A 27,224-nucleotide genomic window follows, 5' to 3' on the forward strand; every position below is an offset into this window, starting at 1 on the left:
CACCTTGGGCGCGTAACGACGATGATCGTGGCCGTGGTGATGGTCACTCTTCTGCTCCCCCGCCTTGGGCCAGTGGAGGTGGTCGCGGCGGCCAGTCATACGATCAGGGTTACGGTGCCAGTGGCGGCGCAGCTCCCTGGGCCGCTGGTGCCTCAGCTGCCGGTGCTGGTGGTGCTGGTGGTGCTGGCTATGGTTATGGCGGTTATGGCTATGACCAGGGTGCTGGAATGGGTGCCCCTGGTGCCTACGCCGGTGCTCCAGGCTATGGTGCTGCTCCACCTCCCTCTGGCCCTCCACCTGGTCTTGGTCCTCTCTTCCAGAGTTACGGCTCTGCTGGAAGCCCTCCCCCACCCCCGCCACCATCCGGCTCCGCGCCTCCTCCGCCTCCTCCGGGTGATGTCCCTCCTCCTCCTCCGCCTAGCGATGTCCCGCCCCCACCACCTCCTCCGGCTTAGACGAGTGAGCGTAGCAACAGCCGTAGCATAGGTTTTAGACCGGCATGTAGCCGGTTCCTGTATCTGCCCTTACAGGCTTTAGTATTCTGATTGTCTTGCTTCGTAGGCAGTCTGACATGTGGTCTTTTTTGGGGTTTAATATATATAATACAGTCTGTGGCTAACATATGACCTTACATAGTGACACAGGTAAGCTCAGTGGCGAAGCCGTGTGCCGGGACATTTCTACGTAGGTTATACAACGTAGTCTCATTCGTGCTCTATCTGATCCGGAAACGACCATGGGCCTATCTTAGTATAGCAGCAACTACGAGTTTTATTTAATGCATGATGGCGCCAATGTGATTTCTACGCATGTGTAATAGGTTCGGTGTAATTAAGCTCATGTGCGTGTCATTAGGCTACAAGCGGAAAACAAGCGTGTTCGTGTGAGCACCTGTGCAGTAGTCTGATGACATTGAAGACCAAGAAGATACTAGTAGAGGGCAGCGGGACAGGCGCATGGTGACAGGCTCATGTCGGCCATGCACTCTCAGCTGTCGTTGCAGCCCTAATGGTTTGACACTTCTGTTTGCGCCTGTGTTCCCTCCTCGATGCCTACGTTACACAACCCCTCATTTTGGTAGCGATCGCACCCCCCGCAACCTACCTCACCAACACCATCGTGGCCAAACACCCGAGTCACGTCTCCCGCCGGCCGCCGCGCGCGCAACATCGTGGCCATGGAGCGGATACGCATCAGCAAGGTATGTGCCTCAGTCTGTCTAGACTTGCACAACCTAACCAGCACTGCAGGTGGAGGGTGTTTACCTTCTCCGCAGAGGTACACGCTTTGATGGCACGCTGCATCTCATGCCCCATCACCTTGTCTTCAGCTACCTTCCTAGCCCTCCCGCAGATGCCCCTCCAAACTCGAAGCCTCCGCGGCAAAAAGAAGTCTGGATAACATATCCAATGATAAACTACTGTGTCCTTAAACCGTGTCCCCCAGTCCTTCGCCAGGAGTCCTCGATCCGCATCCGATGCCGTGACTTCACATTCTTTGCCTTCTTCTTCCCCGACGAAAAGAAGGCACGCGATGTATACGAGAGCATACGAGCCTTGTCGTGCAAGATCGGAAGACTGGATAAGCTCTTGGCTTTCAGCTATCAGCCGAAGCCTCCAGAAGACAAACAGGACGGCTGGAGCATTTATGATGCACGCCGTGAGTGGAGGCGTCTGGGGATCAGCTCAAAAGATACGGAGAAGGGCTGGCGCATATCAGAGGTCAATATTGAATACAAGGTACTTGTCATGCGACAACCGTGGCTGGGAAATTCATTGACGAATGGCACAGTATTCCGCGACATATCCCGCCCTGATCGTCGTTCCTACCGCTGTGTCTGATAGTGTTCTCCGATACGCTGGCGAGTACCGCTCGCGGCAACGCATTCCTGCCCTCGTCTATCGTCACCCCATCAATAACTGCTCCATAACGCGCAGTTCACAACCCACACCTGGGCTCCGCGGAAACCGAAATGCTCAAGATGAGCGGCTTGTGGCGGCCATCTGGGCAACTAACCGTGGGTGGAAACCGACAACTACCCCTTCTGGTTCAGTGGAGTTCACTCCAGATACGAGTGTTGTAAACCTAAGTGAATCTAGTGCTAGTAGTTCATTTGTTGGTGCGGGGGATGGATCAGAAAATACAGGGAAGCCCACTGTCGACGATCTGACCGCTTCGTCAGAATCCGATGTCGATCTACCCAAAGTGTATGGAGCCCAACAGCGAAACCTGATTGTCGATGCTAGACCGACAGTGAACGCATATGCGATGCAGGCTGTCGGACTGGGCTCAGAGAAGATGGACCACTACCCTGGTGCAGAGAAGGCATATCTTGGGATTGACAATATCCACGTTATGCGCAAGTCTTTGGATATGGTGGTGGAGGCTCTGAAGGAATCGGATCTAGTTCCGTTTCCCCCAAACAGGCAGCTGCTAGCCAAGAGCAACTGGATCAAGCACATAGCCAATATCTTGGATGGTACTGCATTAATTGCTCGTACAGTAGGAATCATGCATTCACACGTTCTGATTCACTGCTCAGACGGATGGGATCGTACAAGCCAGCTGAGTGCACTCAGTCAGATACTGCTAGACCCATACTACAGGACACTGGAAGGCTTCATCGTTCTTGTGGAAAAAGACTGGTTGTCTTTTGGACACATGTTTCGCCATCGGTCAGGATTTTTGAGCCACGAGAAATGGTTCACCATCGAAAACGAGAAAATCGAACGAAAGTACGATGTTCCAGGGGCGGGTAATGCCTTTGAGAATGCCATTCGGGGTGCGCGAGGCCTCTTCAACCGCCATAATGAGTCCAACGAGTCGCTCAATCAGCTCCCGGAAACTAACCTGCCAGACACTGTTCCAGACATCCCCGATGCTCCTCCATTAAAGCCCGTACAGACCGGTGCGGCAGAAGAACATCGAGTTACCAAGGTCAACGAGCTATCGCCTGTCTTCCACCAATTCCTCGACTGTGTTTACCAACTACACTATCAGCATCCCACACGATTCGAGTTCAATGAGCGCTTTCTGAGGCGCTTGCTGTACCATTTATACTCATGCCAGTATGGTACATTTCTATTCGATAATGAGAAAGAGCGTGTTGAGACGAGGGCCAAAGAGAGAACAAGAAGCGTATGGGATTATTTTCTATGTCGGAAACAAGAGTTCATGAACCCCAAGTACGATCCGGAAATTGATGACGCCGTTCGTGGTAAGGAAAGAATGATCTTTCCCCGAAAAGGTGAAGCAAGGTGGTGGGCTGAGTGTTTTGGCCGCACTGATGAGGAGATGAACGTCTTTGGTCCCCAGGCACCTCCCAGCCTAACGCCACAAACAAGCAACGCAAGTCACGACAGAAGTGGCACCAGCACACCGATTATTCACGAACCTATAGTTACTGGTACTGAGACCGCGGAATCAGCGACGGGTGCTGGCGCTGCGGTCCATTCTCCACGTACAAATGCCGTCGGGGACCGCTCTCCCAGGACATCTAGCACACCTAAACCGCTAGATGCTGCCGCTGCACTCGGACAGGACCTGAGACAGGGAGTAATAGCAAGCTTTGAGAGGTTGGGCATCACTGGAAGTTCAAGCGCCAGTAAGGGAACAAGTCCGCCTGGAGAAAGATCGAGCGAAGAGCTTGCACAAGAAGCCGTCAAGCCGAGTTCAAAGTTGAACGTAGATTTGGAAGTAGTAGAGAAGGCGGAAGAAGTTAAAAAGGAGTCTGACGTTGAACTTTCTGAGCAACCCACAGAGGAGAATGCAAAGAATGGTGCAGGAGAAATAGCAGAGGAACTTGCAGAACAAAAGCCGGCTCAAGATCCAAGTCTTGGTCTGGGTCTTGGGGCCAACATTATCGAAAAGCAAGCCGAGAATAGGAGTCGGAGCCGCAAGCCAAGTCACAATCCAGAGGCTAAGGAAGTCGAGATTGAGATGCAATAACGTCAATGAAAGAGTGGCTAGTCGATGAAGGAGCTTATCATGATGAATGTATAAATGATACCCAGTGATCTCTTACTGCAAAGATCTTAAACGGTGAATTCGTATCATAATGTACATGTTGAGCACAGTTCGGGCAAATATGGTGGACAATGAACAGGTGCTATATGATGCTGTACAATCAAGGGAAAATAATAGTCCGCAAACTTGTTAATTTTGGCAGAGTCCATGCCGACTTTCGCTCAGCATTTCATTCTCGGTCTATGTATAGAGATACCCGGCAATATTTCATCCAAGCACTCTAGTGTATTTCTCATTACATAAACCTCCCAGGTTTGTAGACTCCCACTCTCATCGCGTATCCCAAGAAAATATTTAGGAAGTTTGTTTGATAGTGCTCGCCGCGCTTAGATCTGGAGGCGCTCGACCTTGTCCTTGAGGGTGCGGATCTGGCCCATCAAGTCCTGTGTCTTGTTAGTACATGTAGATTCCTTGCAATCATGCTTTTTTTTCAACTTACAGAGGCTTCGTTGGTCGTGATGCTAGCGGCGATAACGGGCCTGGCAACGCCACAAGCACGGCCGAGAGCCATCTTGGAAGGAACATAGACGTATGGCACGTTCTTGTCCTCGCAAAGCAGAGGCAGGTGCAGAAGGATGGCGAGAGGGGAGGTGTCGGCGGCAAGGATGATCAGCTCACTGATACCACGGTTGAGGGTCCTAAAACGCTGATTGTTAGTCATTGCGCTTGATTCTTCGACAGTTGCATTGGGTATGCATACTTGGTAGCTTCGTTGGCACCCTTCTTCAGCTGCCTGTAGTGGGTAGCCTGCTGGACAAGGTCGAGAATCTCTTGCGACAAGGCCTGGTCAGCCTGGGGCCACGCGGCGCTGTTGTCCTCGGCCATTTCGAAGGTTGCGATAGATAGTAGAGGGTTGAGAGAAGGGTTCACTGCTGAAGCTCGTCCGAAGGAGGATTCCTACGCTCGATTAGTCTGTGCAACTTGCGTAGTAGGTAGGCGACTTACACTGCTCGCTCGCCCGGGAGATATTTGTTGGTGAAGATGGTGGATAGTTAAAGATGTTGGAGCTTGTAGAAAATCAAAAAAGTTCCTGGGACGATCGCCTTGGCGGATCTCACGTGCGGCGCTAGTGTTGTGAGTCCTTGTCCGCTTTAGGCTAGTCACAAAGACTAGATCTCAAGTCACATTATTTCCATCACTCTGTTTGTATGCAAAAGGGCTATGTGATATTTAGATGTTTGTATAGTTTGAAGCTAATATGTATCTTGAATATATATTCAATGATACCGCATATACCTTATTCTTTTTTGAGTTTCCTATTGACCTGGAATGGTGTTCTCAAACTGATATATGCACCATCGCTTATTGTGATTATGTTTGTTGTAATAAGTATGTAGTAAAACAAACAAAGGATTCAGCATTCTGCTATTGAACGGGAATCATTTCGGTCTTTTTCAAATCACTGATATATTCTGGTGTCATTTTTCCAAAAAGACGTGGACGATTTTTCATGCACTTTTCAATGTGTCCTATGGATATATTCTCGTGGTGAACTAGGATAGTAGAGAAAAAACTGTGAGGCAATATCTCGGCTCCACTACGCCACGCGACCCAAAAAAGTACAGTATACTGCACATCGGTACTTAAAAGCAGAATAGCTGTATACGTGTGACAAAACAGCCTCCACCAAAACAAATGCGCCCACACTATCATATGTTTGAATTATTCAATGTTATATAGTACTATTTTGAATCATTGTATATAGATTTATTAAAATGTGGAATCCGTATAGTCTACAAGGCTACAATGAGATAAATCTTATTACCTATGCGCAGTCCAGAAATGAGCTGTTATTATTCGATCATTCCAGTGTCCCCAATAATACAATTCTCTCAAATTTACCATTGTAGTATATATCATTATGCGAGCGAGAAAAAAACAAAGACACTACCAGAGAAGATCATTTTGTCCTTTGTCTTCGTCTTCTTATTGATCGTTATCATGATCAGTGCTATGACCTTCTTGACGTTGAAATTCCCAGTCTATAAAAATGATGCACGGCCTCTTTAGTAACAGTTTTTCGGTGTCTTAGTATTCAACTTTTGACAACTCCAACATGGACCAGCATCCGCTGTTAATACCCAATCCATCTTACTTAAAACGTCGTCGCAGTATGTCCGAAATACCTCTGGTTTCACGGAGCGGTACTTGGCGTTGTCTATATCGTCACCAAGCGAGACCTTTCCGGTCAGTATGAAGTATTACTCAGCACTATGTGGTAATCGCTTCGTTGACTTGGGCTCTAAATAGGCTTTGGTGTTGCAAATTACGTAGCAACTTGCCCTATGTTCCAGCGCCATCCAACAGCTTGTTAATGTCATTCAAAGGTTCGTTGTATTCGAGGACTGGCCTAAAACCTGTTACTGATTCAACATCATTAGCGATTTCTATCATGCTCTTATGATCTCCTCGAACTAATCGCAACTGTAAGTATCATGCAATCAACGCGCCAGTAGTGGTTGCTACATTTTAAGAAGCCGGATGCATTCGGATCAAGAGCCATAGTAGCAACGTATTCTGCTGCTGTATGATATGACGTGAAGTCACATTTCTCATTAACAGCGCCCCCAATACCTAAGCTCGTTCGCTTCCGGGTACCAGGCGTCGAAAAGGTCAATGAAGGTCTCGGTCAAAAGACCGATCATGATCTGCACACCCTTGATCCCGGGCTTCGTGTCTAAGTATGCTACAATATCGTTTGTAAAACCTTTGACCTCCGAGTCGGTCGGATCGAGCTTGCAGTAATCTACAGCGTAGTCACTGGCAATGTAACGTGGTACGTCCTCTTTTTCACAAAGATCGATTGGAACTTTCTGCGTATCGAGCATGACCTCGTTGCTCGAGAAGTAGCAGCATATTACCACACTACAACCGCGCACTAAGGTGCGCAACGTCTCTGTATTGTATAGATCGCTCTGCACCACCAAAATACAAGAGTCAGGTTTCAGATCATCCGGAATCTTGCTTATGTTACGTGAAGAGCCACGAATACGGACATCAGGTTGTTGAATAAGTTATTTCGTGATAAGAATAGCAAGCGTGCTGCTGATGCCAGCAATTGCGATGGTAATTGGCATTTTCGGGCTGCGCGGGTCCAAGACAGGAACTAGACTGACTGGAATTAGATAAACCCCTTAATTAAGGTGCATGCTGTGCGTTAATATAAATCTTCAAGTTAACTATCCGCAATTAGTCCGGGCCTTCTAGTAGCCGAATGCCGTATCGTATTCGATCAAGGCACCATTGATTAGCTGAAAAACTCACTCCGCTTACCAATCCACCGCTCACTTTGCTCTTCAGTCAGTCACTGCTTTGAAATTAGCTATTGTAGAATTATTCAATGCTCGACACTAGATTGACCAAATTGGTTTACCCTTACCGCTCCATGGACTCGCATCCAAGCTCTAGAAAGTGCATTTCTCTACATATGGAGAAGTCACTGCCTATGTAACAATACCTCTAGGATATATGTTAACGTGAATAGTACAAGGTAACCGGGGTATTTTTTCCCCGCCCAAGGGTGATGCAGCATTTTAAGAATAATCAGTTGATATGCCTTTACATATTACAATACGTGCTCTATACCTTTACCGCGCTATTCAAGAACTATCTAAGACTATCGTTAAGTATTTAAGCATAATACTGGCCAAGGAATACCCTTGATTGCAAAAACATACCCCTGCTATTCTTTATATAGGCTAGATCTCTGGCAGATCTAAACAACCAATCTTATACCACAACACATATCATCCCGAAATAACCCATGTTGATAATCTGATCTTATTCAGAATATCTCCACAACAACCAGTGACGGGAAAGAAATCGTTCCTAATAGAAAGCTCGTTCTCTGTTCTCAGACCAAAATATTATCAACACTAGAGCTTCCCCGACAGTGCCATAAGCGAGACGATGAAGCGGATCCATCGAAACAATAATATAAAGCTTAAGGATAGATACCTACAAGTCAATGCCTACTACTATATTCTTATGGACTTGGTTTTTTAAAAGATTTCTCATTTGTATACTTGTCACATGTGAATGCTTAGCAATCCGTCCCTACAACTATCAGTTCCTCAAAAAGTTGGCTGTCTGAAGTGAGCCCTACCCAACATCGAGATGTAAAAAAATTACAGTACTCTATTCCTACCCAGCACGCCCGTGATAAAACATATCACGCAATTAGTCTACTCGTACAATCTAAACCAATGCAGCAAGGTACCTAATAAGTACACCGCCCCCCCCCCCCCCATCAAAACGTGCGCGCATTAATAGTACTTTAACAAGCTCGCAACCTACGCAAAGCGGCCTCATTACTAGCTCCAAGCCCGAGTACCAGATACCTTCAAAGACCCTAGTGTCGGCGGTGTTTCCCCCCAAAGCAAAAACAAGAAAATTCGTCATACTTGTGTGCCCCTCATTGAACCCCACTTTGCCAGCATTAAACAGCGCGCTTGATCCTCATAAAACGTGCCATCTACGTTTCATTGTCGCATTTAAGCAAAGAAGAAACGTTCGAAACTTTTTATTGTTTTCAAACACTAGGGACTTACGCTTTTTTTTGGGCAACCGCAAATATGTCACAGCAATCTGATATCACGCTTTATACGACGCAGACGCCGAATGGCATCAAGATCTCCATTACCTTGGAGGAGCTGGGGTGAGTGTATTTTGTTTTTACGAATATATCTCCCTATGTTGTTATGTCATGTCATCTAAATCAGTTCTGTTTGTTATCCTTTGTTGTCGTATGACCTTGTCTCTCTCTTTTTGATCGTATACATCCACAAACAGGACACTTGGCATCGTGTCACTTCATCTCGAGAAACACAAGAAGATATTTAGAGCCTCACGATGAGTAGCGAGATGCAATCGCCATTTGCTCAGATTTCTTATACGATGCTGGTATATTGCTTTCAGAATATTCCTTCAATCTTGTCACCTTCCCTACACTTAGCCCAACCTCTAGTACAAGATGGCATCATCACACACATATTCTATCATCTCCATACTCTTGGACATAGAGAGCACTTCGTATCGAACAACCCCATCACATACCACTCAAGAAGAAGAAGAAAAACATCAGAATAACTAACCCTCACCCAGCCTCCCCTACAAAGTCCACAAGATCGATATATCCAAAAACACCCAAAAAGAAGACTGGGTAAGCCCATCCCAATTCTCTGGATTATATACATATATATATCCTTCTCCGTCTAAAAAACGAGAAAAAAAAACATCATCATCATCATCATCCCAACAATAACCACCCAAGTTCCTCGCTATCAACCCCAACGGCCGCATCCCCGCCCTAACCGACACCTTCACCGACGGCAAACCCATCAACCTCTTCGAGTCCGGCAGCATCATGCAGTACCTCGTCGAGCGCTACGACACCGAGCACAAGATTAGTTTCCCCAAGGGCTCGCGCGAGTGGTTCGAAATGAACAACTGGTTGTTTTTCCAGAATGCTGGTGTGGGACCTATGCAGGGACAGGCTAGTAAGTCTCTCTTTTCTTTCGTTCTTTTCTTTAAGCTTTTTAACAACATTTCTTTTTTTTCAAGTTTGTTCTCGTGGGGGAGGGGGAGGGGGAAGGGTGTTGAGTTGGCTGAGGGGGTTCGGAATTTGATGTGATTATCAAGATCTTTGTAAGAGAGGGGGTGTACGCGAATGAGGGGGACCAACGATTAGGCCAGAAGGCAGGGCTTAGCCAAAAGGGGGGAAAGGGAGGGGTCATCATTTTCTGTTAGCGATCCCTAAGCAACATGATGGCGACGCAGTTGCGCGTTAGGCGGGTTGGGTTTGATTGAGGTGGGCTCCCGCCATCACTCAATCAATCTGACCTCGGGATGTGGGGGGAGTGAACCGAGGCGGGGAAACTGCCAAACAGAGGCAAAGATCCTCGAGCCGCCTTGTGATCTACGTTACCTACAAAAGGGTTTAGAGGGGCTGTCAAGAGAGGGGCAATAGAGCAAAAAGGCGCATTGAAAAAAAAAAGAAAGGGAAATGGGTCAAGGCTAACAGAAATTTCCGTTGAACAGATCATTTCACGCGTTATGCCCCCGAGCATATCGAGGTAAGCAAATCAGGCAGCCTTTTGCGTCATGCATACACGTATGAAAGTAGGAAAAGAGTGCTGACACGTTTGTGTTTCTCCATGGATTTAGTATGGTGTGAATAGGTACCAAACCGAGACACGCCGTCTCTACTCTGTCCTCGACAAGCATCTCGCTTCGGACAATAGGCCATACCTGTGCGGCACAAAGTGCACCATTGCCGGTGAGTAGCGTTGGCAATCCTGTTGCTTACCCAATCCATGTGTTCAAACATGGGCGCACCCTGCACTTTCCCCCTCCCATTCCCCTCTGCCCAACGCATAGCCGTTTTGTTGCTCCTGTCTCCCCATCATCAATCATTCGATGGTGGTTGAGAAAAGAAAATGAAACTGGTTTGTTGCAAAACCTTATGTATGCGGCGGATGGGGCTCTCCCGCAACCCACCGAAATGCAATAAGCCGGCAAGCCCCTTCCCCGTCCGTCCCCGAGATTATTACTACCTCCATTATTCATTCCCAAGGCACACACACACTCTTTATCTCACCTAATTTCTCACATCCCTTCATCTAACCAAACCTTAGACATTGCTCACTATGGATGGGGAGCGGCTGCCGGCTGGGCAGGCGTCGACCTGGACAAGTTCCCTGCCGTTCAGGCCTGGCTGGACCGAATGGAAGCACGTGAGGGGGTGGAGAAAGGCCGCCACGTCCCTGATCCTCACAGGATGAGGGAGTTGCTCAAGGATAAGGCCAAGATGGAGGAGCAGGCTGCTAAGAGTCGGGCGTGGGTCCAGGCCGGCATGAAGGAAGACGCCGAGAAGCAAAAGTAGAGTAGGTCGCGCGTAGACTTTTAGTCCGCAGCTGATAACAGTTCCTCTAAGAGCAAGCATTCTTAATTGTATGTAAACAAGATGTGGAGATGCTGTTCTTAGTAGCGTCAAGTTTCTGACTAGATGCAGCCGACATGGTAATATCCCGGATCTGGGGATTTCTACTGCTTACTAGTGTCCTTCATATTGAGATGTGTGTATGTGTTGTGTGACACTCATTCGCAACTACGAATGCGATCCCTGACACCCTCCCTTTTTGTCAGTCAGCACCTGAGAAGGAGAGGAAGAAGATGAGAAAAGAAAAGGATAAGGACGAAAAAAAAACTGTCATGTGCCGTGGCATCGTGAGTCACGCAGACCTTCTCTCGGTCAACCAAGTCCCAGGCTTGGGGAAGATTGTCTCGGCTGACCTGAGACTTGGGGAGCTGCTATTCGTAAATGGGTATGCTTCTAGAGTCGGTAAAGTCCTGTTTGCGGAATTCTAGATCGGCTTCAGAAACAAGGGTATTCCGATGTGGGCAGGGCAGGGCGATCCGATCTAGTCTATGGTGATCGTGAAACTCCTTGCACCCTCTTGGCAGAATATATACGGACGAACATATTCGATAGATGGATGTTTCATCCTGTCGCTACGCCATGAGTGTGGCTGGCGAGAGAAGCCGGCTAGTCTGGGTTGGGCGTAAGCCGCGAAATTGTGGCAGGGGCGTGACTTGTGTGAATGGAGAAAAGGAAGCGACAGCGGTAGTGGTGAACCTCGGAATGTACTTGCCATATTGTAGCGTTGCGTAATTCATTGCATGTCAGGGGTAAGGTTAGTAGGTACCCTTGGGACTGGATGAGCTCGCCACGCTCAGATTATGCAACAGGGATGGACAGCCAAAGATATCACGCTATGTCGGCACGATGCTAGCTCCCAGCCAGAGCCAGCTGTGCAAACAGCAGCAGTCAAAGTAGCGCCGCGAACCATGGCGTGTATTGCCGCAGACGCACCGATTCTTGTCATTCGCGTTACGCCTCATTTGTATGAAACGGGTTGAGGGGTGGCGACAAGCGTTGGGGCGCGTTGGGGGAACAGGGTCGCCAAGATGAACAGACGCAGACGGATGCTTGTGTGCTGTGTGCACCATGCAGGCGGGCTTGCAACATCCCGAAACTTGCATTAGACTCTTTGGGTGACGGGGGTCAGTCGGTCGGAACTGCAGTGGTTAACTTGCCTTGTAACGGGAAAAACAAAGGTCAATGAGGGTCTCGTGAGATGTGGCCGGCGAAGAGCCATGAAGGGCGTCTGACGAGTTTGACAAAAGGGCGAGAGGAGAAGACGGTGTGTTTTAGTCCAGGGACGCTCAGAGCACCTGCATCATCATCCATATTGGGCATGCACCTCATCAGCAGGGCAGGCACGCAGGCTAGGGCAGTGTGTGTGTCGAGTCGCAACTGCCAGACAGACCAGAGTGTGAGTGCCAGTGCCAGTGCCAGTGCCAATGCTTCTTGCCCCACCCACTCCCGTTCATCAAACAATCTGGTGTCCATGTCTGTCCGTTGTCAAGCTGGCGTCAACACCTGTCTGGGTCCGTCAGTCAGCATGCACACCCACCCACCACCACCATCATCACCACCACCAGCTGCAGCGGCAGCGGCAGCTGTCGACAGCTCTTTACCCCAGGTCAATACTCGCCCCCGCATTAATAGTCGATGATGCATGATCGTGCGAGCCGCTCATGCGACGCGGCGGTAGCAACAAGTGACGATTCGCTGGTTGGGCTCCCGCCTAACCCTCGACGGCGGGACTGGGGGGAAGATCTTGGTTTCCCAGCCGTGAGGGTGTGGAGCCGTAGCAATTGGACTACGGCTATTTTGCAATGGCACAGCCGCTGCGGTACGCGGCGCCCACCCCACCAATCGAGCGTGTTACTGCATCAGCCTCGATGGCGACGGTTAATATTACCCTACTAGCCAAATCAAAGTCAAATCAATTGAATGATGATGATGCAAAAAAGGGTTGGCGGGACAGGGCACACAGGGCTCTCGCCAGTGCCAGCGTGGTTCTGTAGCACGGGCACACACCATCCACTGATCCGAAATCCGACGCTGACACTGACGCTTGCCCCTCATCCCAAGATCTTGGTGCACCTTCGTATTCCCGGGTTTCACTGGTGGGAGAATCCGGGGTGCATGGAAAAAAAAGTAACACACGAGGGCGGGCAGAAGGCGACGCCATCTCGCCAGTGAGGTTATGCCGGAGGATTGCATTGCACTGCTACCCTGCTGCCCTGCTGCCCTGCTGCCCTGCGGCCATGTACCGAGGTGTGGCTCAAGTCCTTTTATATCGCTGATGATCAAGTGGCTTATGGTTGGACCCTTAATATACGGGACTTGTAGTATGTGTACCGTACCTAAGCACCTTGATGTAGCGCGTGGCAAGGGCCCGTCAAAGAAAAAAAATAAATCAAATTGGACACGGGCATCTTCTTTACAAAACTCTGCGAACATGTGCTTTGGCGTCACTGTAGGTGTAGGGTAGTGCGCAGTGCATGGCAGCAGCCTTGTGGGGGCGTCTAGGCGATGAGCGGTCAGGTAATCTACAAGGGAGCGCGTGGGTCATTTTCTGGCTTGCAACCAATACAGCAGGTCGATGAAAAAAGCTGTATGAGCTGTGTGGCCAGATTGCCATGGGTTTGTGGCCTCTTTTGCGTTGGCTGCAGTGGCCCAGCGTGCAATCTGAAGTGGAGTGGGCAGCGTTGACGAGAGATAAGTCGTGGTGTGATTTGCTCGAGACGTTGTCGCTTACATGCAGGAGCCCGGCGAAGGTCACACTGTTCAGACCCAAGTGTGGAGGTACGGCCGTTGTGGATCCCGTCCTGGCCGTGTGTGGGCTGGTGCCAAAGCGGGAGGTGGGCGTGTTGGGCAGTTGTCCATTCGGAGTCTTTCAGAAAGAAGCAATTTCAACGTCTATCGGCCAGGCAGGCAGGACTGGGTGCACAAGCACGTTCAACGGGCCGGCGATTGCACTCTCATCTCCATGCACGAGATTGCATGGACAGAAATTGCGGCGATCACAGCACGGAGGAGCACGATAATGACATGCCTCTGCTTCGGGGAGCGGCCTCGTCTTGGTAGAGAGGTGCTCGCATGCGGGCGCTAGCAAGTGGCTGAAACAGCATGCTGCAGAGAATTGTGGTGGAATGCAGCAAATGGAGAAATGAGACGAGTGCAAGATTAATACGAGCGAGTTATGTGAAGGAAGGGGTTTGGTATGATGTGTGTGGGATGCGTGGATGGGAGTGTGCCTGGGACACCAAGGGCGAGAAAAGCCAGGCTGTCCCCTCCCCCGTGGGAAGTAATAAGCGGACCCGCCGGTGGCATGCTGTCGTGCAGATCCACCGCGGTCCACTTATATGTGCTGGGGACGGAGTGGACGGCCATCAGCTGAACCGTTCGCCATTGCATCTGGAAGGGCGAGCAGGGCCGTGGGCAGGTTTGATAATAATACGGGCAATGCGTGGTGTTCCACATTTGGACGGAGGAAATGGTGATGTTGGCCGAAGAGGACATGTCGGAGTCGGGGTTGCAGGCATGGTGGGCTCGCTTAGCTTGCCAGAAACGCCGCCCGAGCCCCTCGGCGTGTGCTTGTGCGCGGTGGTGCAGGGCGGGAGCATCAGCGGCGGTGGCACTGGACAATGAGCGGGCACGAGGGCGTGGCCAGGACCCGGCAGTGTGAATAGGGTACATGGTCGACAGGCTTGACCCAGCGCAATAGCCGGACTGTGCTGGTGCTGGTGTGCAGTCACAGTGCTGGTGCTGATGTGCGGTAGTCGAGTCTACACCCAAGTAGTGAGCACAAGCAGGCCGGAAACCACGTCGTCGCAGGCTAGGCCGAGCCATGTGGGTACGACGAGGACTCGAGCATGCACATGCTCGTGAGTTCGAGGCCTTTGCCGGGGGTGGCTTCGCGGGCGGGTGCGCAAAGGCAGCGCCGGCCACGAGGAGTTCGCCGTCGGCATTGGGTTTCATGTGGCATGTTTTGACGTTGTGACGTGTGATGGTGGGCGGGGGCCGCGACGGAGCAACAGCAACAGCAGGAGCATTATGGTTATCTACTAAGTAGTGGGCATGAAACAACACGGCGAGGGGGGTTTCAGTGGCAGGGCACAGCAGCAGAAACAGGACGAGAAAGGAAGTAGGATGGATGGATGGATGGATGGATGGATGTACATGGTCGAGCCAGCAGCGGGCAGCGGGCAACGGGCAATAGACAGTGGAGCGTGTGCATGTGTACTTGGTATTGGCCGAGGCGAGGCGAGGCGAGGAGAGGGGTGGCGGTGGAGATGGCATGTACCTACGTAGTGTATTTACTTTCCCCCCGTACTTACCGTATATACAATGGCTCAGACGGTGCTGGGGCTGGGGCTGGGGCTGGGGCAGTTGCGCAAGAGAGAAGGAAAGAGACACAGACTCGGCCCCGCGGCAGCGTTTGTCATGGTCAGGCGCGACAAGCCACAAGCTGGAGAAGGCCGCAGGAACAGGCAGCAGGCAGGCAGGCATGGGCGGCAATGCTGACGTGCGGTGAGTCGTCGTCGACGTTCCAGGAGGAAGCAGCGACCAGCGAGCAATGGACCAAGGGAAGGCGCTAGGCGTGAACTGTCTGGCGTCTATCCTCGAGTACCTAGCGTCAGTATGAGTGAGTGCAAGTGGCAGTGGCAGTGTGCCATGGACATGGACATGGGCATGGGGGGGCATGGACAGGGACATGGATACGGCCAGACTGGAATAGCAACATCCAAGTAAGTACATGTTGTATGTACACGCCGGCAGCAATGCTCACTTGCCTAGCACTAAGTAGCTACCGTACGCACACTCGTCCGCAGTAGTCAGTAGTCTGCCAGTCTGAGTGTGCGCGCCGGCTAGTCTGCTGTTAGTCGAGTCTTGGTCGTCGGTGGTGGTGCAGCCCCGCTTTTTGCCCTCGCTGTGAGGTGAGCACCCACCGGCTAAAGTCGTTTTACCCGTTCCAATGGCGCCCTCTTGCGCCGCCAACGGTCCCCCTGCCAGCCGTGTCGTGATGCCTGCCACGAGCTGCCCCAGAGCCTGGTTGCCGTAGCCAATGGGCCGCCCCTCGTACATCCATGCATGGGTGTTGGAATTAAACATTCCACCTTTTGATATTGCTACACACCAGACTTCGCTTCTCGAAGCCCGCGTGGACGCATGGAATCTTCAAGCCACAGATCGTCACACTGACCCTGCAAAACCGTCGCTGCAGCCCTCGTCCTGGCCCGCCTGTCTCCTCGGCACCTAGTTAGCACCACTATACCTTTGTCCCAGGCCCACATATGCTCCCCAAGTATCCCATGACCCGCGCTTGTCCCCAGATTTACCGCTGCCGATTCCTTCCTCCTCGACTGTTCTCCCCCGACGTCACTCCCGTTTTGCTTCTCTCCTAACTTTCTCGAGCCTCTTCATCGAGGCCGCCACCAACAATTCTGCCTCAGTGCGTCCGCCTCCGTGCCCTTGCCACCTTGACCTCTTCCAATTGCTCACCACCCCTTCTAGCAACCAACAAAAAAAGGGCACCCACTTGGACTCACGTCTCTCAACTTGATTGACCCTTCACAGACATGGAGTCCACAACAACAGCACCAGCACCAGCACAGGATGCCGCAAAGATTGAGCGAAGAGGCTCAGCACCAGTCAAGCGCAGAGTAAGCCGCGCATGCGACCATTGCCACCGTATGCGCACACGGTGTAACGGCCAGGCACCATGCTCGCGCTGCATAGAACTTGAATATGTTTGCCAGTACAACCGTGAAAAGAAACGCAGAGGAAAAGTAAGCGTAACCACACCCCCACGCCTGCCTACCTACCCCATCCATGCATTCCCAAACTTACCCTCCCTAGGTCCCGCGACACATCCAGAAGCAAAGAGAAGAGGCCGCTGCAGGTGGCGGCGGCGGTGGTGGTAGCCCACAGACGCCAAATGGAATTAACGGTTACTTTGAGAGGCCAAACGTCATGAACGAAATGGAAGAAGATGTATGGTCGCAATCAGAAGCCACGCCCGTCGTACAGCATTTCCCATCTACCAAGACTGGCTTACCCACAGGTGACTGGCAGGCTTTGAATTCTGGTGCCGCTTTTGACCCTCCCGTCAACCATATGATGATCGACCCTTTGCTCCTTGGATCAGGTGCCGCCTACCCCCCAATGCACGCTGAGATGCCGCGCGAGGAGCTCATGTATGCCATGAATGGTACGTTGAACGACCAAGCCTCGAGTACTGCGCACATGCATGCGAAGTACTCTGCATTGGCTTGGATTTGCTGACAGGTAGCAGGCATCCACCTCATACCCGGCTCCAATGGCACTCCAGTATCCATCCCCACTGAATACGCAAACATGGCCTACCACATGCACTACCAACAAGCTGCACGCCAATCCTCACCTCACAGCTATGGCTCCGCAGACACTGGATCACCACAGTCAGGTGTTAGCGCAAACTCATCACAGCACAGCGGCCCCATGCTTTCTTGCAGATACCCTGTACTGAAGCCGCTACTACCACATCTTGGTAGCATCATGAACATTCCCACCGCTTGCGATCTTCTCGAATTCTACTTCCAGAGCTCTTCGTCCGTCTTCATGGAGCCCGTCTCACCATACATTCTCGGATCCGTCTTTAGGAAACGGAGCTTTTTGCGCCAACATAACCCAAGGCGATGCAGTCCAGCCCTGCTGGCCAGCATGCTCTGGGTTGCCGCTCAAACCAGCGAGGCCAGTTATCTCACGTCATCACCTTCAGCAAGAGCCATCATTAGCCAAAAACTGTGGAAATTGACCGTTGAACTGTTGAAACCCCTGGTCCATTCTCCATCCTCGCACGGCTTCACCCCTGGACCTGGCATCACATCTGCTGCTCACGACGCTTTTGGCGTGGATCGGGTAATAGGAAGGTATGACGGAAGAGCTGACGGAGCATTGCCACCCACCAGCACACTGGACGACGTTGCTACGTATATCAACCTCGGAGTGGTTACTTCAGCAAGCGAGTACAAGGCGGCTTCTTTGAGATGGTGGAATGCGGCGTGGTCGCTGGCTAGGGAGCTAAAGCTGGGCCGAGAACTGTCTCAAAAGCCGTCTAAAGAACACGAAGGAAACGCGACTGACGGAGAAGTTGATATTGGCGTAACAGACGGCACCGGTGCTCAAGCACCTGCAGGTACTCCAGCTGCAGCCATCATCGAAGAAATGAAAGAGGAGAGGCGGCGGCTGTGGTGGCTGCTTTACATGGTCGATCGACATCTTGGACTCTGCTACAACCGCCCGTTGGCCATGCTCGACAATGAGTGCGAGGATCTATTTCAACCAGTTCCCGACACTCTTTGGCAACAGGGCGAATTCTACACTGGACACGCAGGACCACGGAAGCGAGGGCTCAACTTCCAGTGCACATCGTACGTACAGTCCCCTTGCCCGAGACATTTGCGACGTCTCATTTCGGTAATTTGTCATTTGAGCCGTACTGACGTGATGCAGACACGATGTTTTTGGCTTCTTCCTGCCGCTGATGACAATCCTTGGCGACATTGTAGATTTGAACGCGCAAAAGAACCACCCCAGATTCGGTCAGCGGTCATCTTGGGAACTTCATGAGGCGGAAATTACCCGCCAATTGGAGCGATACGCGTACAGCATTGAGGAGTTCAAAGCGCAATACGGCTGCGGCCCGAATGAGGAAGCACAACCAAACACTACACCGGATCCGGTTCGAGCAGAATGGATTCACCAAACAAAAAAGGTTGCCGCATATGCCACGCACATCATGCACGTGCTCCATATTCTGTTGCACGGCAAATGGGATCCAGTAGCGCTTTTGGAAGACGACAACATGTGGGTGTGCTCACCGTCTTTCCTCGCCGCGACTTCGAATGCCATCACAGCGGCCCATGCAGTCGACGTGATTCTGGATGTTGATCCGGACCTATCCTTCATGCCCTACTTGTTCGGCATGGTAAGTGAGACTCCGTGTTAATTTGATGGGGTTTGGCAGTTTCCAGAGACAGCCAGCCCTAATCTTGTTGCATTGTTTTTGTGGGAAATCTGGCTAACCAATCAACAGTATCTGCTTCAAGGAAGCTTGATTCTGCTGCTCTTGGCTGACAAGCTGTCGACTGAGACCAACGAGAATGTGATTCGTGCCTGCGAAACAATTGTACGGGCGCACGAAGCCGCTGTGGTGACGCTCAACACGGAGTATCAGGTGAGCTATTTGCATAATTAGTCGAATCTGCAGGGTACTGACTTGGCACAGCGTAACTTCCGGAAAGTTATGATATCCACATTGGCTCAAATCAAGGGCCATGGCCATGCGAGGGAGATGACACCAGCCAAACGGAGAGAGGTGCTCTCGCTATATCGATGGACCAGTTTAGGCAACGGCCTAGCAATTTAGATGGGATTGGGTTGCATTAAGCAAGTGAATTTTCGGCGTCAGGGAGCAAACTGGACGGATTCTGGTTTGGCTAAAACACTATTATTACCCAGGGATTTGTACGATTACGACTATGTGGGGGAAACTGCGCGGGGTTACGATGGCACGGAAAACTAAAAAAAGGCGCGCTTCGCTTCATCACGACTCGACTTGTACATTCAAAACCTTTTGCTTTGTAATGTTTTTTCTATTCTTTCTTCTCTATTCCTTGAAGCTATTCGGGAACAATGCAATCAAGCAAAGCAAGCGGGTATCGATGCCTCGTATTTTGACTTTTTTTTTTCTGATCTCGATTACCTTTGTTGTACCACCACCCGTTGCTTTGTGTCCACCGATCATAGTAAGCCAATGAGAAGGGAAGAAGGAAGCGAAACACAGCGTTACGGCCGTTTCCCCCAGATATGCGCTGAGTGGGTTACATGGGGGTGTGGTGTCATGAATCAGGGTCTGAGGCTAGCCAGCGAAGGGAGGACACTCAGAAGATGCTCCTTAGCGCGGTCGGTGCAGCTTCTGCATCGGGTCAAGGCGCCGACGTAGTGTCGACCAGAGGAGACAGTGTTAATTTTTAGTTCACTGATGAGCAGCGAAAATGTGCCATGGAAAAGCGCCCGTGGACAGAATAGCCAGATAAAAGAAATAAAAAGAAAGGAAACTAGTGGGTATTTCCGGCGCCGTTTCAGGGTCTAATAGTAGTGAAGGTGCGACTGTCTCCCTTTTTTTTCTCCCTCTTAATATCACGCACAAGTTGTGTGACGCTAGTTTGGCTGGGTTCCGGTGTATGTAGTGTGTTGCATCTTCAGGTTAGCAAAAAAAAAGGACATGCAAGAAGGGGGGGAGGGGTGGGGACTACCATGAACGTAACAACCAAACAAAAAAGGATATATATTTTTTTCTTTTCATCTCCCAGAACAACTAGACTATAAACTCTTCTCCACCTCCATGACCTCCTTGATTCCCTCGGCAACAGCATCAACCTTTTCCTGTGACAGCCTCTTGAGCGGCTTGCGAGGGTAACCGCCGTAGCCGTAATATGACTGAATGGCCGACTTTGTTCCCGGGATAGCGGATTTGGTCAGGACCCAGTCGCCCTTGCTGAGTACTTTTTGCAGCTCAAAGGCTTCCTCGTACTTGCCTTGTGCACAGAGATTCCACACCTTGACACACGTCTTGGGGATAACGTTTGCGCCGCCGGCGATGATGCCTGAGCCGCCGCTGGCAGCGGTTTGGGCGGTGAAATCGGCCATGCCGCCAAAGGCCATGTAGCCACCGGGGCTGGACTTGGCTGTGCAAGCATTGGTGGCCAGAGCCACGCGTGTGAGCTTGCCTGTGTTGCCGCAGGTGAACTTTGTGCCGACAATGTTGGGGTGCTTAGCTAGCTTGATGAGGAGATCGCTGTCCATGTCGATGCCGGCCACGGCACCTGGGTAGTTGTATAGCATAATGGGAATTGGGGAGCCGTCTGCTACTTTGGTAAAGTACTCGTAGATGGCGTCTTCGTCAATGGCGTAGCGGTAGTAGCTGGGGGGCAGAATGAGGGCATATTCGCCGCCGGCGGCCTCGGCCTCCTTGCACAGCTCAATGGTGAGCTGGATACCGTGCTCGGATGCGCCTACGATGACGGGCACGTTTTGGTAGCCAGCCTCGTCGAGAGCCTCACGTGTGGCTCGAGTGACTGCAGTCTTCTCGGCTCGCGAGAGGTGCACGGCCTCTCCGTTTGATCCCATGGTGACCAGACCGACGAGGCCAGCCTCGGCAAGTCGTACTGCGTGCTTCTTGATAACTGGAATGTCTAGCTCCTCGGTTTCTGGGTTGAAAAAAGTCATGGTAGGCGAGTAGATGCCTGGCCGGAGAGGCGTGCGTTGCTTGGTGTGGCCATTGGTGCCGCTACCGTTGGATGCCATGATTGCTACAATGGGCAAATCAAATCAGGATGCACGTAAACGGCAAAGGAGAAGAGAGGGGTATATATGTGTATATATGTGTATATGTACATATACTTATAGACGGTAATGGATGGATAGCAATACAAGGTTTGGATGGACAAAAAGACTAGCAGCCGCCATGGCCGGAGCACGGGTCAGGTCAGCTTTAATACTACAGCGAGATGGAGACAGTCGGTGCATTAGAGGCCAGAAGAGCTAAGTGCGGCAGAGCCTAATCGTGGTACCGTGGTCAATATCTCGCTGATTGCGCGTCCTCGATTCGCCTGTGGCAGTGACAGCATCAGACTCCGGGGGGGCAACGCGGTGGGCCATCTGACGGCTCTCGGGCTACATGAGCGCGAAGGGCGGGAACAGAGTTGCGGCCATTTGTACAGTAGTGACTAACACGGCGGCTGTCGGATGGAAACATGCTGCAGCTCAAGACAAGGTGGCATGCCAGACGCAGTCTCGCCGTCCCCCGACGTCTGCCCTGTAAATGCTACATTGATGTTCTTCCACCAATGGCGGCTGTCGTGGTCAACGTGGGGGTTTCATCCTTGGCCCTGGGGAAACTTTGCAAGGCCCCCCTCCCCACCACCACCACCCTCGGAGCTCTACCGGTACCACACAAACATACGACCTATACAACATAATCCCTCTCTCTCCGCTGACACCCAGCCAGCCCAATGCTTGTGGGCTGACGCGGATTCTATTTGTCCGACGAGACTCCATCATATAGCATTACGCACAAGCAGCCAAAGAAAACCCGCCGTTGCAGGGCCTCCTCTTTTTTCATCCATACAGCACAGCGCATTCAGCCCCACGAACAGCAGCATGCTCTAACGTCATCCGGCCGCGGCTGTGCCCACAACACACGCGCGCCCCTCGTGCCCCTCGTGCCCCTCATCGCGCTGCTTGGCGATATATCTTCCGCCATCTAGACATGCATTCAAACGCCGACGAGGCTATGTATCGGGTATTGGTTACAGACAGCTCTTCAAATTAAGCCCTCAGCTGGTCCCCCTTTTATTTCTCCTCTCTCGAATCCCTGGAACAACTGGCATTGCTGAAATTGCCGGAGTTGCTCACAATTACCTGGTCGGACTATCCGTTTCACCACCAGAATAGACATTCATCATGGCGCCGGTAGAAGTTCTCATGGTAAGTTTTACTAGTCCTTTGTCGATAACACATTTTTTTCTCCTCCTTTTCCCTCTTACCCCATCATGCCTTGCTGTCGAGCTCGTGACATGTCATGCAATACTGAAAGCTGCATGCGGCTTTATTCGTCGCCCCCTCAAGCACTTTCGTATGAGCGCAATCAATTTAGCGAAACTATACACTAATGCATTGTCTAGGTCGGTACTGGAGAGTACACGACCGGGTTCGTTGGAGGCGGCGCCTCAAAGTCTGACAAAAAGGTTGGTGTCGTAGGTTTGACACTGTTTGACCTCCGAAGACGGGGCAAAGTGGGCAAACTTTCCATGGTCGGTACATCCGGCGGCAAATTTCCTGCAATCCGTGAGTAACAAATGCTGCCCCAGACTGCAAATGCCCCCATATGCAAGGCGCTGATTTGACGTCAGGTGAACATCTGCAAAAGAACATTTCTGAGGCATACAACAATCTGGATGTGTCTTTTGAGGAGTTTCCAAAAGAGGGCAAGACGGACCCAAATGCCTACAAGGCGGCGATTGATGCGCTTCCAAAAGGCAGTGCGAGTAAGTTGCGAGTTGATAGTAAAACTACCCCTGCAATAACGCTGACGTCGGTTAGTTACAATCTTTACGCCCGACACCACTCACTACCCCATTGCACTTTACGCCATTGAGCGCGGAATCCACGTTCTCATCACAAAGCCCGCAGTCAAGTTGCTAGAACATCATCAAAAACTCCTCGAGGAAGCAAAGAAGCACAATGTATTCGTGTACATTGAGCACCACAAGCGATACGACCCTGCGTACGCTGATGCGCGCTTCAGGGCGCAGAAGTTGGGCGATTTCAACTACTTTTACTCGTACATGAGCCAGCCAAAGTATGTTTCTTTTCCGCCTTGATTTCTCGGTTTGCCGCAGAATGTAAGCAGTATCTAATGAAACCCCCAGGAGCCAGCTAGAGACTTTCAAAGCATGGGCCGGTGTGGATTCTGACATTTCCTACTACCTCAACTCTCACCACATCGACATCAACGAGTCCATGATTCCTGGTTGGAAACCAGTACGCGTCATGGCGAGTGCAGCAAAGGGGATCGCCACCGGCCTGGGCTGCGATCCCGCTACCGAAGACACCATCACATTGCTCACTAACTGGGTGAAGAAGGATGACCCCAGCAAAGTCGGAACCGGTGTCTACACAGCTGGCTGGGCAGCACCGCAAAAAGCAGGTGTACACTCAAATCAGTATTTCCATTACATGGCATCCACCGGAGAAATTCGCGTCAACCAGGCTAAGCGCGGTTACGACGTCACTGATGACGAGACTGGCTTGCTGTGGTATAACCCGTAAGTTTGAGTGAAAACAGAGAAACCCCCGATTCGTGTATTGACTAGCTACAGATTCTACATGAAGTACGCCCCTGATGAAGAGGGCAACTTTGCAGGCCAAATTGGCTACGGATACATCTCATTTGAAAAGTTCATTGATGCCGTCAACAAGCTCAACGCGGGTGAAATCACTCTCGAAGAATTGGACGCGCGGCCACTACCAACTTTGAAGAACACCATTGCGACAACAGCCATTCTAGAGGCTGGCCGAAGATCTCTGGATGAAAACCGTCCTATCGATATCATTGAAGAAAACGGCATCTGGTCGCTAAAGTAGATCGCGCTGGTATTTAGTAAAATCCGTACTGCACTGTTCATTTGAGCAGAACTTCCACTACCGCCCGAGTGGCCTCCTTGCTTCTACTCATCCCTGCCTGACTCCCAGCCATGAAACACGCAATTACTGTTTAAATGTAACCCCCAGATCGGCGGCATGGTGCAGTGTATCATGGCATATTTCCCGGTCGCACTGACCCACGCGTGAATGGACTCCACTTCGACGACCAGGTTTGAGCGATCGCCGGATCTGTCAGATCCATGCTAGGGCAAGCCCTTTTAGTGTCTCCCCACAACGTGGCGCCCTGCAGAACCCCCCAGGAAGGGGCATGCGAAGATCGAAGCAAGAAAAAAACCCCCCGTTCGGGCGGTCTTTAGCCTGTTCCCGCTACCGGACTCGGGTGAATCCACTCCGACAGAACGGATAGGCTAATATACTTATTACTAGCACATCTCAGCTCCGACCGGTTTCTGAGTAGTCCTCTAGTCCTGTGATCGTCTTGCATAGACCAGCTGCTGTCCCCCCTTCCCTAGCCCAGCCCTCGGCGAGGTGAGGTGACTACCCTTGGGCTTGTCTTGTCTCAACTCCATGGGCCCCCCCTCCCCCTTCCCGCATGAATGCTTTGTTTGCTCCGCTAAAACCCTGAGGCGATCTTCCGCCGTGACGGGAGAGGCGTAACGTCGGTACATATGGATAGTAGGATCCACTTTGTGCATCACACATGGTATCCCCCTGTGCGTGGTCACTGTGCTTGGGTGATTCCGCCAGCGTGGATGAGGCATGTACTCACATACCACCCGTTCTTTTCTCCCTGAGCGTTGAGATCATACGAGTCAGAGCCGCCCACGCGCCAGTGACGTGCCCTTTTCCCTGTCCCTCCCGCTGATTGGAAGGAAGCTCGGTACAAAGCTTGATTTGACTGCGTGATCTTGAGGCAGGTGTTGCACGTAGTACAAAATGCTCCCCCACCATTCCTTTGCTTTCCCATACCCAAAGCCTTCCTCTATGGATGTCCCTCTATTCATAAAACTACACACGCTCCAAACCTCTTTCTCACAAACGAACCCTCAACCCCAACCCCCGCTATCCTGAAAGAAAGAAAAAAAAACGAACCCCCACGAAAGCAATCGCACCACGAGGACACGCCATTCTGAAACCACCCCATTGAATATCCCCCTCCCTCACCACAGATTTAGCCGCGCGGAAGGGGGGCCGCAAGCGTCCGATATACCGAAGAAATTCGGAGCTTCTAGAGTTTCACGTAAACCTCATGTATATATCGTACGAGAGAGAGAGAGAGAGAGAGAGAGAGAGAGAGAAAAAGCTCACCTGATTTCCGCACGTGCCCTCCTTCCCTCCCATCGTATGTTAATATGAATTTTTTACTTCCGAAAATATGCTATTTTTTTCTTCTTCCTTTTTTTTTTCTCTTCTTTTCTTTTCTTTCTTTTTTTTACACACTTTACGTTTAGCTTTACACAAATACCTTACCTCACGGGAAACCCGGGGACTATTAGCAAGCCAAAAAAAAAAGAAAAGAGTGCTGAGTTCGCATCCATCTAACAATAATGGCTACATTGAGCTTGTTTGTTGAAGCAGTTACAACTTAATTGCACCCTTTTTGTTGTTGTTGTTGTTATTACAACGTGGCCCGTTGAATAACCCGGTTTTTCTTCTTACGATTGTTACCAGGAATTCAAGCGTTGGATTCAACCGTTGGTTGTTTATATACGTAGGGCTTAGCTTTGTTGGTAACAGTATATACGTAGTTACTTAGCCTACTTAGTAGCTCACGGGGCGTGGGGTGGTCAGTGTCCGATAGTTTTCTTTGTGTAATAATGTCGGTGTTATGATTTGCGACTATAAGAAAGCTTTTTTTGGAGGATAAGAAATATATTTTTGGGGTTTATTGATGTGTCTTTTGTTTTTCTTTTATGGAAATGGGTGATGGGGGTACTTGGAGGGGGGAGAGAGAGGGGGGAGATTTGTTAAGGGACAGCCACCGGTAGATGTCGTTGAGGATGAGCGTTATGTAGACTGTGCGGTGTGGGGGGTTGGTCGATCGTCATTTTATAACGGCTTTTTTGGTAGAGGGCTAGACTATTCTGTGATCCGTTTCATCTATCCAACGGGTGTTCTAGAGGTATTGTTTTTCCATATCGACATGCCTCGATGGACTACCCTTGTTGTCATATGATTGCTGTAAGTTTTATTATCGGGTATGTCAGTGGCTGCATTTGACTTGTACAGACTCGAACACTTGAAGTAAATAGTAGTTGTGCCGTTGGAGTGACATGTGCTTTCGTATTGTTTTCTTTTCGACCTCTGTGCTATAGGACGAGCCAATCAATCTAAATACGCAAGCATCTAGTATCGTTCTTGTTCATTTCTTAAATACCGCAATAACATGGGATAGATGGCAGTCTGATCCAGAGAGACGTTACTCAAGGCTAGAATCAATAACAACAGTCGTTACCTTATTACCACGCCCTGATGAGAAGTTTCCGGTCGAGGGATTGATCTCAGTAGCAGTGCATCCGTTTGACGTAAAATTCCTTAATATGCGCCACTGGCAACATTTCCTAGAATTCTTGTCAATACATTGGCAATCGTCTTTTCTTATGAGTATCAAAAAACGGTCTGCTTTCTCAATTCAGGTCCTCTCTGCCTACTACGTCCGACCTCACATCCTACTCTCTCTCTCTCTCTCTCACACACACACCCGAATTCTAGTGAAGACAAGACTCTCGATATGCAATCAACATGGGCACAAAAAGATTCACAGGGAAAATATTGCAGCTATGACTAAAGGATATTCCAAAGTATAGTATAATAACGCACCTGCCATCGCTTTGCTCCAACGCAACTGTCACTCTAGGCACAAGTCATCACAAGCGACTGCCAATTTCAATTAACTTCACCCAGCTTAATTCGAACCCAAAGTATTCTTCTAAACTCCATCTTACCAATTTACCCCCCTCCTCAACCAATACACCTACCGTGACCTACTTTAACAATCTCCACACCACCCACTCTACCCAGTCACACGAGGATTTCCAAGAAGATACATAATACCCAAATTTCGAAACGC

At 50.6% G+C, this 27,224-nt stretch overlaps 8 protein-coding genes across 8 annotated transcripts; 5 read left to right on the top strand and 3 right to left on the bottom strand.

Annotated features, from left to right (window-relative positions):
• Positions 1-1,177: 1,177 nt before the first annotated feature.
• COCMIDRAFT_23430 (uncharacterized protein) lies at positions 1,178-3,948 on the top strand (the record flags this gene model as incomplete). The annotated part of the gene is made up of 3 exons (XM_007686417.1): positions 1,178-1,201; positions 1,251-1,739; positions 1,792-3,948. 3 exons carry the CDS (start codon positions 1,178-1,180, stop codon positions 3,946-3,948), a joined length of 2,670 nt encoding a protein of 889 aa, XP_007684607.1.
• Positions 3,949-4,352: 404 nt separating this feature from the next.
• Positions 4,353-4,851, bottom strand: COCMIDRAFT_23431 (uncharacterized protein; the record flags this gene model as incomplete). The annotated part of the gene is made up of 3 exons (XM_007686418.1): positions 4,353-4,409; positions 4,466-4,664; positions 4,727-4,851. The coding sequence occupies 3 exons, from the start codon at positions 4,849-4,851 to the stop codon at positions 4,353-4,355; spliced, it is 381 nt and encodes a 126-aa protein (XP_007684608.1).
• A 3,749-nt stretch (positions 4,852-8,600) lies between these two features.
• Positions 8,601-10,909, top strand: COCMIDRAFT_33735 (uncharacterized protein; the record flags this gene model as incomplete). The annotated part of the gene is made up of 6 exons (XM_007686440.1): positions 8,601-8,683; positions 9,130-9,187; positions 9,299-9,524; positions 10,066-10,100; positions 10,192-10,303; positions 10,662-10,909. The coding sequence occupies 6 exons, from the start codon at positions 8,601-8,603 to the stop codon at positions 10,907-10,909; spliced, it is 762 nt and encodes a 253-aa protein (XP_007684630.1).
• A 1,255-nt stretch (positions 10,910-12,164) lies between these two features.
• COCMIDRAFT_23433 (uncharacterized protein) lies at positions 12,165-12,605 on the top strand (the record flags this gene model as incomplete). The annotated part of the gene is made up of 1 exon (XM_007686419.1): positions 12,165-12,605. One exon carries the CDS (start codon positions 12,165-12,167, stop codon positions 12,603-12,605), a length of 441 nt encoding a protein of 146 aa, XP_007684609.1.
• A 774-nt stretch (positions 12,606-13,379) lies between these two features.
• On the bottom strand, positions 13,380-16,054 carry COCMIDRAFT_23434 (uncharacterized protein; the record flags this gene model as incomplete). Its single annotated transcript, XM_007686420.1, has 5 exons — positions 13,380-13,627; positions 13,698-13,832; positions 14,260-15,245; positions 15,276-15,572; positions 15,732-16,054. The coding sequence occupies 5 exons, from the start codon at positions 16,052-16,054 to the stop codon at positions 13,380-13,382; spliced, it is 1,989 nt and encodes a 662-aa protein (XP_007684610.1).
• Positions 16,055-16,521: 467 nt separating this feature from the next.
• COCMIDRAFT_2323 (uncharacterized protein) lies at positions 16,522-19,352 on the top strand (the record flags this gene model as incomplete). Its single annotated transcript, XM_007686404.1, has 6 exons — positions 16,522-16,731; positions 16,802-17,153; positions 17,238-18,354; positions 18,437-18,911; positions 19,020-19,160; positions 19,212-19,352. 6 exons carry the CDS (start codon positions 16,522-16,524, stop codon positions 19,350-19,352), a joined length of 2,436 nt encoding a protein of 811 aa, XP_007684594.1.
• A 956-nt stretch (positions 19,353-20,308) lies between these two features.
• COCMIDRAFT_33737 (uncharacterized protein) lies at positions 20,309-21,292 on the bottom strand (the record flags this gene model as incomplete). Its single annotated transcript, XM_007686441.1, has 1 exon — positions 20,309-21,292. One exon carries the CDS (start codon positions 21,290-21,292, stop codon positions 20,309-20,311), a length of 984 nt encoding a protein of 327 aa, XP_007684631.1.
• A 1,158-nt stretch (positions 21,293-22,450) lies between these two features.
• COCMIDRAFT_86096 (uncharacterized protein) lies at positions 22,451-24,133 on the top strand (the record flags this gene model as incomplete). Its single annotated transcript, XM_007686473.1, has 6 exons — positions 22,451-22,474; positions 22,672-22,834; positions 22,900-23,034; positions 23,090-23,348; positions 23,419-23,814; positions 23,869-24,133. The coding sequence occupies 6 exons, from the start codon at positions 22,451-22,453 to the stop codon at positions 24,131-24,133; spliced, it is 1,242 nt and encodes a 413-aa protein (XP_007684663.1).
• Between the last annotated feature and the right edge of the window lie 3,091 nt (positions 24,134-27,224).

Source organism: Bipolaris oryzae (genome assembly GCF_000523455.1).
Source record: "Bipolaris oryzae ATCC 44560 unplaced genomic scaffold scaffold_19, whole genome shotgun sequence".
NCBI lineage: Eukaryota > Fungi > Ascomycota > Dothideomycetes > Pleosporales > Pleosporaceae > Bipolaris > Bipolaris oryzae.